Source organism: Rhizophagus irregularis, chromosome 19, assembly GCF_026210795.1.
Source record: "Rhizophagus irregularis chromosome 19, complete sequence".
Classification (NCBI taxonomy): domain Eukaryota; kingdom Fungi; phylum Glomeromycota; class Glomeromycetes; order Glomerales; family Glomeraceae; genus Rhizophagus; species Rhizophagus irregularis.
This window is the reverse complement of record NC_089447.1, coordinates 3,562,668-3,570,671: the sequence shown is the minus strand read 5'-3', so window position 1 is coordinate 3,570,671 and position 8,004 is coordinate 3,562,668. Positions and strand designations below refer to the sequence as shown.

The window sequence follows — 8,004 nt, the reverse complement described above, 5'->3', positions numbered from 1 at the left end:
ATTTTTAATGCGTTTTCCTATATTTTTATTTTTATTTTTATTGAACAGTAATAGTTAGCGAATACAAATTTTATAAACATATCAGAAATGAAGAAGTAAAATAAAAAAATGAACTAAACTATCAGAAGAATCTACTTCGACGGTGGGGCAATTAAATACGAAACTATTAAAGATATAACCAACTACACCTAAAAACCATTTCTTTAATTAACCCACTACCTCCCATACACTAGCCGAAACTTGGTAAGTATGCGTTTTCCTATATTAAAACAATAAAAAGATATTATTGGGCGTTTTTTATAAAACTAGTAACGATTTTGTTGATCATTTGTTGATCATTTATTTTAAATTTATAATAAATTTTGTCACGAGATTTTCTATGGAAATCATTTCTCAATTTGTTATTAAAACACCTGCTGAATTGCCTCGAAATTGAAAATCATTTCCCTTTTTATAAAAAAATTTCCTTTTTGGTAAAAAACTCTCAGATTAATCTTATATAACTTTATGTCAATGACAATGTCAATGGACGCCCCTTTTTGGGGTTGATTTTTTTTTCTTTTTAAATCCGATTTTTTTTGAGCAGGCAGGCTTCTAGGTTTTTAACTCTTTTGGCTAGCTTTGTAGCTTTCTTTATGTAGTAGGTTATCCTCGAACTGTTGTAAAGTTACTCTTTCGTACCATTAACTCAATAAAATCCTTGATTGGCTCAAAAAAAAAAAAAAAAAAAAAAAAAAAAATGACAATGTCAATGGAAAAAAAAAAAAAAAAAAAAACTTCTTCCCCAAATTATTAAAAACATAACAATTCCGCAGTAAAAATAATATTTTTACTCAGTTTTTTACTAATATGGAAGATAGTAGAAAATATCCTATAGCCGAACATAAATTTCCTTATGGGTCCGGCGACGAATATAATTTTTTATTAAAAACATATCACCATTTTATAAAATTTTGTGAAAGTCTAGCTTCTTCATTTTTTTCAGGTCATGACACAGAAGTTCAGCGTAATATACTGCGCTCTAATTTTGGCCTTTCAGATGAAGATATTAATAGTTGGAAAGAAAGGGCTTCACGCTACAACATGTCAACTGAAAGTTTCACATTTTTTCTACATATAGCAATATCCTCTGCGGTGGATGGTTTCCAAGCACGAAGGAAAGAATTAGAAACTTTTGTAGATCACGTGACTAAATATAAGGAGACATCTAGCAAAAAGTCCAAAAAAATCGACAAAAAAAAGAAAAAGTCAAATAAATCCAAACACCGTTCCATAATTAATTCTGACGTAGATTCAGATGAATTAGATGATTTTCTTGATAAGGCAAATGAAGAGTTCGCTCATTTAAATTTTTCTTCCGATGATCGAGATTCTAATATAAATCGGCCGATCGCGACAGCCTCTGGATCAAAAATGGATGTTGATCATCCGATTAATACAAATGAGTCATCAAATACGGTCTTACAATCGGTACCTAATAAGCCTCAGTCGCAGCCTATACAAATACCGGAGAAAAGTATTACCGATTCAACAAAGTCTTCAAATAAAAATAAGAAGTTGAATAAACACCTTATCGAAAAAGTTATTACAGGTCATAAGCCAGCTGATGATGATACATCAAGAGTTAGAGATATTCTGGTTTACGACGTCCCAGTATCCTGGACGGCAGAATATATTCTGCAACAGTTAACGCTGTGGGGAAAGCCTATCGATATTCAGATGAAACAACAAAGAAAATATCAGACTGTTCGTTTGAAGATAGAGTTAAGTACCCTTCGTCTTGCCCAATTTGAAGTTAATGAAAATCCTGTGTGGACAACAGATTTAAGGGGGATACCGGTAAGATGGTTTCCAGCAAGGTGGACTCTCAAAGAACGAAAACAACGTGAGAAATTCCAAGCTACGATTAGAAAAATTCCAGATTCTATGACGTATGCAGCCTTATGGGTCGACCATCTCCCACATACTTTTCTTTCTTCGGTTAGAGGGTTGAAAAGTTTTAAAATTATTCAAACAGCTCGGGGTGAACGTAAACTTATTGGTTATTTCGAAAAGTGGGTTGATATGCGGAACGCATTAGATAATCAATTCGTTTGGGATCTTCAGAACCTATCTTGGAACCGATACGAACCTCCGATGCAACAAACAAGGTCGCATGGTAGTAATGCCAACAAGAACCAAGGAACTTCACGAAGTCAATCGACTAACAAACATCAACGAAATTCAAAGAATTCGAAGAAGAAACCAGAAGAGACGAAGTCTGAAAAGCCAAAGAAGCACAAGAAAGACAAGTCCCGTAAATCATCGAGATCGAAGGTCTTAGCGGAAGTTATAGATGTTTTGCGTAAATTAATAATTTAGGTTTTAGAATTGAGGGTAAAATAGTGGTTCAAAGGTGCCAATTTTATTTTTTTCATAAAATTTTTATTCCTCTTTATTTTATCCTTTTATTTTCTGTTTGTTCGCCCTTTAGGGTTGATTTATTTTTTGTTTTTGCTTTTTTTCCCCCTTCCCCTTTTTATGGTCATATTCTTTATCCCATTTTTTAAGCTAGTAGGTCTTTAAATATTCGTTATTTTTAGATTAGCTATTGTAGGTTACTCGCTGTTTACTTTTGTATTTGCATTTGTTAACTTACATAACCATGTAAATTTTTATTTTCTATTCAATAAAGTGTGATCGGTTTGCTTAAAAAAAAAAAAAAAAAAAAAAAAAAAAAAAATGACAATGTCAATGTAAAAAGAAAAAAAAAACTTCTTCCCCAAATTATTAAAAACATAACAATTCCGCAGCAAAAATAATATTTTTACTCAGTTTTTTATTAATATGGAAGATAGTAGAAAATATCCTATAGCCGAACATAAATTTCCTTATGGCTCCGGCGACGAATATAATTTTTTATTAAAAACATATCACCATTTTATAAAATTTTGTGAAAGTCTAGCTTCTTCATTTTTTTCAGGTCATGACACAGAAGTTCAGCGTAATATACTGCGCTCTAATTTTGGCCTTTCAGATGAAGATATTAATAGTTGGAAAGAAAGGGCTTCACGCTACAACATGTCAACTGAAAGTTTCACATTTTTTCTACATATAGCAATATCCTCTGCGGTGGATGGTTTCCAAGCACGAAGGAAAGAATTAGAAACTTTTGTAGATCATGTGACTAAATATAGGGAGACATCTAGCAAAAAGTCCAAAAAAATCGACAAAAAAAAGAAAAAGTCGAATAAATCCAAACACCGTTCAATAATTGATTCTAACGTAGATTCAGATGAATTAGATAATTTTCTTGATAAGGCAAATGAAGAGGTCGCTCATTTAAATTTTTCTTTCAATGATCGAGATTCTAATATAAATCGGCCGATCGCGACAGCCTCTGGATCAAAAATGGATGTTGATCATCCGATTAATACAAATGAGTCATCAAATACGGTCTTACAATCGGTACCTAATAAGCCTCAGTCGCAGCCTATACAAATACCGGAGAAAAGTATTACCGATTCAACAAAGTCTTCAAATAAAAATAAGAAGTTGAATAAACACCTTATCGAAAAAGTTATTACAGGTCATAAGCCAGCTGATGATGATACATCAAGAGTTAGAGATATTCTGGTTTACGACGTCCCAGTATCCTGGACGGCAGAATATATTCTGCAACAGTTAACGCTGTGGGGAAAGCCTATCGATATTCAGATGAAACAACAAAGAAAATATCAGACTGTTCGTTTGAAGATAGAGTTAAGTACCTTTCGTCTTGCCCAATTTGAAGTTAATGAAAATCCTGTGTGGACAACAGATTTAGGGGGGATACCGGTAAGATGGTTTCCAGCAAGGTGGACTCTCAAAGAACGAAAACAACGTGAGAAATTCCAAGCTACGATTAGAAAAATTCCAGATTCTATGACGTATGCAGCCTTATGGGTCGACCATCTCCCACATACTTTTCTTTCTTCGGTTAGAGGGTTGAAAAGTTTTAAAATTATTCAAACAGCTCGGGGTGAACGTAAACTTATTGGTTATTTCGAAAAGTGGGTTGATATGCGGAACGCATTAGATAATCAATTTGTTTGGGATCTTCAGAACCTATCTTGGAACCGATACGAACCTCCGACGCAACAAACAAGGTCGCATGGTAGTAATGCCAACAAGAACCAAGGAACTTCAAGAAGTCAATCGACTAACAAACATCAACGAAATTCAAAGAATTCGAAGAAGAAACCAGAAGAGACGAAGTCTGAAAAGCCAAAGAAGCAAAAGAAAGACAAGTCCCGTAAATCATCGAGATCGAAGGTCTTAGCGGAAGTTATAGATGTTTTGCGTAAATTAATAATTTAGGTTTTAGAATTGAGGGTAAAATAGTGGTTCAAAGGTGCCAATTTTATTTTTTCATAAAATTTTTATTCTTCGTTATTTTATCCATTTATTTTCTGTTTGTTCGCCCTTTAGGGTTGATTTATTTTTTGTTTTTGCTTTTTTTTTTCCCCCTTCCCCTTTTTATGGTCATATTCTTTATCCCATTTTTTAAGCCAGTAGGTCTTTAAATATTCGTTATTTTTAGATTAGCTGTTGTAGGTTACTCGCTGTTTACTTTTGTATTTGCATTTGTTAACTTACATAACCATGTAAATTTTTATTTTCTATTCAATAAAGTGTGATCGGTTTGTTTAAAAAAAAAAAAAAAAAAAAAAAAAAATGACAATGTCAATGTCAGTGACAATGTCAATGTCAATGTCAATGTCAATGTCAATGACAATGTCAATGTCAATGTCAATGACAATGAAAAAAACTTCTAATGCCAACTTTTCGCAAAAACTCTTCCTGTGCCACTAAAAGTCCCTGTTAAATTGTTGCATCATTCAATATTTGCATAATTTCATTTTTTTGTTGATCATTAAAATTTCATAAAATATTGCAAAAAAATAAAAAAATTGTAAAAAAAAAGTTTTGGCATTTTTCCATATAAAATTATAAAAAAAATAACACAAAAACGTTTTTTCTTCATTTTTTATTTTTTTAACAAAAAATGTCAAGACTGACGTTTTTAATTAAAAAAAACCAATATTTTTTTGATTTTTAATCACAAAAATGTCAAGTCTGACGTTTTTAATTAAAAAAATCATTTTTTTTGATTTTTTAATTACAAAAACGTCAAGTCTGACATTTTTAATTAAAAAAAAACCAATATTTTTTTGATTTTTATTTTTTAATCACAAAAATGTCAAGTCTGACGTTTTTAAATTAAAAAAATCATTTTTTTGATTTTTTAATAACAAAAACGTCAAGTCTGATGTTTTTAATCAAAAAAATCATTTTTTTGATTTTTTAATTACAATAACGTCAAGTCTAACGTTTTTAATCAAAAAAATCATTTTTTTTTGATTTTTTAATTACAAAAACATCGAGTCTGACATTTTTAATCAAAAAAATCATTTTTTTTGACTTTTTAATTACAAAAACGTCAAGTCTGACATTTTTAATTAAAAAAAACAATGTTTTTTTGATTTTTAATTACAAAATGCCAACTGTTAAGTTTGACGTTTTTAATTAAAAAATCAATATTTTTTTGATTTTTAATCACAAAAACATCAAGTCTGACATTTTTAATTAAAAAAAACCAATATTTTTTTTGATTTTTAATCACAAAAATGTCAAGTCTGACGTTTTTAATAAAAAAATCATTTTTTTGATTTTTTAATTACAAAAACGTCAAGTCTGACGTTTTTAACTAAAAAAATCAATTTTTTTGATTTTTAATTACAAAATTGTCAAATCCAACGTAAAAAATAATTTTTTGAATCATAAAAATGTCAAATCTGATGTTTTTAATTAAAAAATCATTTTTTTTTATTTTTAATCGCAAAAATGTCATGTCTGACGTTTTTAACTAAAAAAATCATTTTTTTTTTGATTTTTTAATTAAAAAACGTCAAGTCTGACGTTTTTTAACTAAAAAAGTCATTTTTTTGATTTTTTAATTACAAAAACGTCAAGTCTGACATTTTTTAACTAAAAAAGTCATTTTTTGATTTTTTAATTACAAAAACGTCAAGTCTGACGTTTTTTAACTAAAAAAGTCATTTTTTTGATTTTTTAATTACAAAAACGTCAAGTCTGACGTTTTTTAACTAAAAAAGTCATTTTTTTGATTTTTTAATTACAAAAACGTCAAGTCTGACGTTTTTTAACTAAAAAGGTCATTTTTTTGATTTTTTAATTACAAAAACGTCAAGTCTGACGTTTTTTAACTAAAAATGTCATTTTTTTGATTTTTTAATTACGAAAACGTCAAGTCTGACGTTTTTTAACTAAAAAAGTCATTTTTTTTGATTTTTTAATTATAAGAATGTCAAGTCTGACGTTTTTTAACTAAAAAAGTCATTTTTTTGATTTTTTAATTACAAAAACGTCAAATCTGACGTTTTTAATTAAAAAAATCATTTTTTTTATTTTTAATCACAAAAATGTCATGTCTGACGTTTTTTAACTAAACAAGTTAACATTAAACATGGCAGGGAGCTATAGTCATAGTATAATTAGAACTGTAATAATTCTGACTTTTTTTTTAATTAAGTTGGTTTATACTACCATACAGTATCATAATTATTATGATAAATAGTTTTTAAGATTTAAAGAGAATTTCTAAATTTTAACTGGTGGAAAAATTACTGGTAGATCATGTGATTGTGTATTAAATATTCATGTGATTTATTATGATGATGCAATTTCATTTGGCTCGCTTCGCTCACCGGGCTTTTCTAGCCAAACCATAACTTTCACTTTATTTGCAAAATTTTTGATTATATTTAACATATCTATAAAAAAAAATGAGAAATTACTCTTAACTAGCTATTAACATAATTTTTTTCTCATTTGGTAAAGGATGATCATTTTCGGTTTATTTTGCTTGTTAATCATTTTTGGCTTAGTTATTTCACTTGTTAATCATTTTAAGGTTAATTATCTTGATTGTTGTTTATTTTTTGGTTTAAAAATAAAAAAATATATATATCAGAATATGTGATTAACTTTAAATAACAATACAGAAAGATTGTTTATTACTTGATAAAGCATTTATTTAATATTTACTATCATCATTTTTGGAATTACGGCTCTGGAAAAAAATTTTTCATGATTATATTGTAATAAAACAATTCTACTATCCGATTGTTGATCATTTTTAGTTCTGGAAAATTATGATAACTGAATATCATAATAATAAGACAATGATAATGAAATTTTACCATTTAGTTGTTGTTTATTGTTTTGTTTCAAAATAAAAAATTACTTGCTATAACATTTATTTAATTTTATCATCCAATTGTTGAGAAAAAAAAAATTTTATGATAACATTATAATAAAACAACAATCTTATTATCTGATTGTTAATCATTTTTAGAATTACTACCCTGAAAAAATTTTCATGATAGCATTATAACTAAAGTTGCCTGCCAAAACTCTACAGGCTATTGTCGAAATGTCGAAACTAAAACCTGTAGAAATGCCGAAATGCCGAAATAGTTTTGACATGTCAAAATTGTCGAAACCTAAAAATATTACGTTTCACGTAATAACTCGGCGTCCCATGATCGTAGAAAGATGCACCATAGCTCGTTGGAATCGTCTCATAACGACGAGTCGAATGGTGGGTAGATCGTCTTTCTACGATCACTGGATGCCGAGATATTGAGCGAAACGTCAAAAATCAGCATTTTGTATTTTGCGATACTGCGCCATTTGACGTTTCACTTAATAACTCGGCATCCAATGATCGTAGAAAGATGCACCATAGCTCGTTGGATTCGTCTCATAACGACGAGTCGAATGGTGGTTAAATATCATCTTTCTACGATCATTGGATGCCGAGATAATAGACGAAACGTCAAACGGCGCAGTAGCGCAAAATACAAAATGCCGATTTTTGACGTTTCGCTTAATATCTCGGCATCCAGTGATCATGAAGACATGATTTAGCCACCATTCGACTCGTCGTTATGAGACGAT

At 29.5% G+C, this 8,004-nt stretch overlaps 2 protein-coding genes across 2 annotated transcripts; both read left to right on the top strand.

Moving 5' to 3' along the window:
- Positions 1 to 849: 849 nt before the first annotated feature.
- Positions 850 to 2,361, top strand: OCT59_011325 (uncharacterized protein; the record flags this gene model as incomplete). Its single annotated transcript, XM_066136426.1, has 2 exons — positions 850 to 1,653; positions 2,056 to 2,361. The coding sequence occupies 2 exons, from the start codon at positions 850 to 852 to the stop codon at positions 2,359 to 2,361; spliced, it is 1,110 nt and encodes a 369-aa protein (XP_066001049.1).
- Positions 2,362 to 2,826: 465 nt separating this feature from the next.
- Positions 2,827 to 4,338, top strand: OCT59_011324 (uncharacterized protein; the record flags this gene model as incomplete). The annotated part of the gene is made up of 2 exons (XM_066136425.1): positions 2,827 to 3,630; positions 4,033 to 4,338. The coding sequence occupies 2 exons, from the start codon at positions 2,827 to 2,829 to the stop codon at positions 4,336 to 4,338; spliced, it is 1,110 nt and encodes a 369-aa protein (XP_066001048.1).
- Positions 4,339 to 8,004: the final 3,666 nt, after the last annotated feature.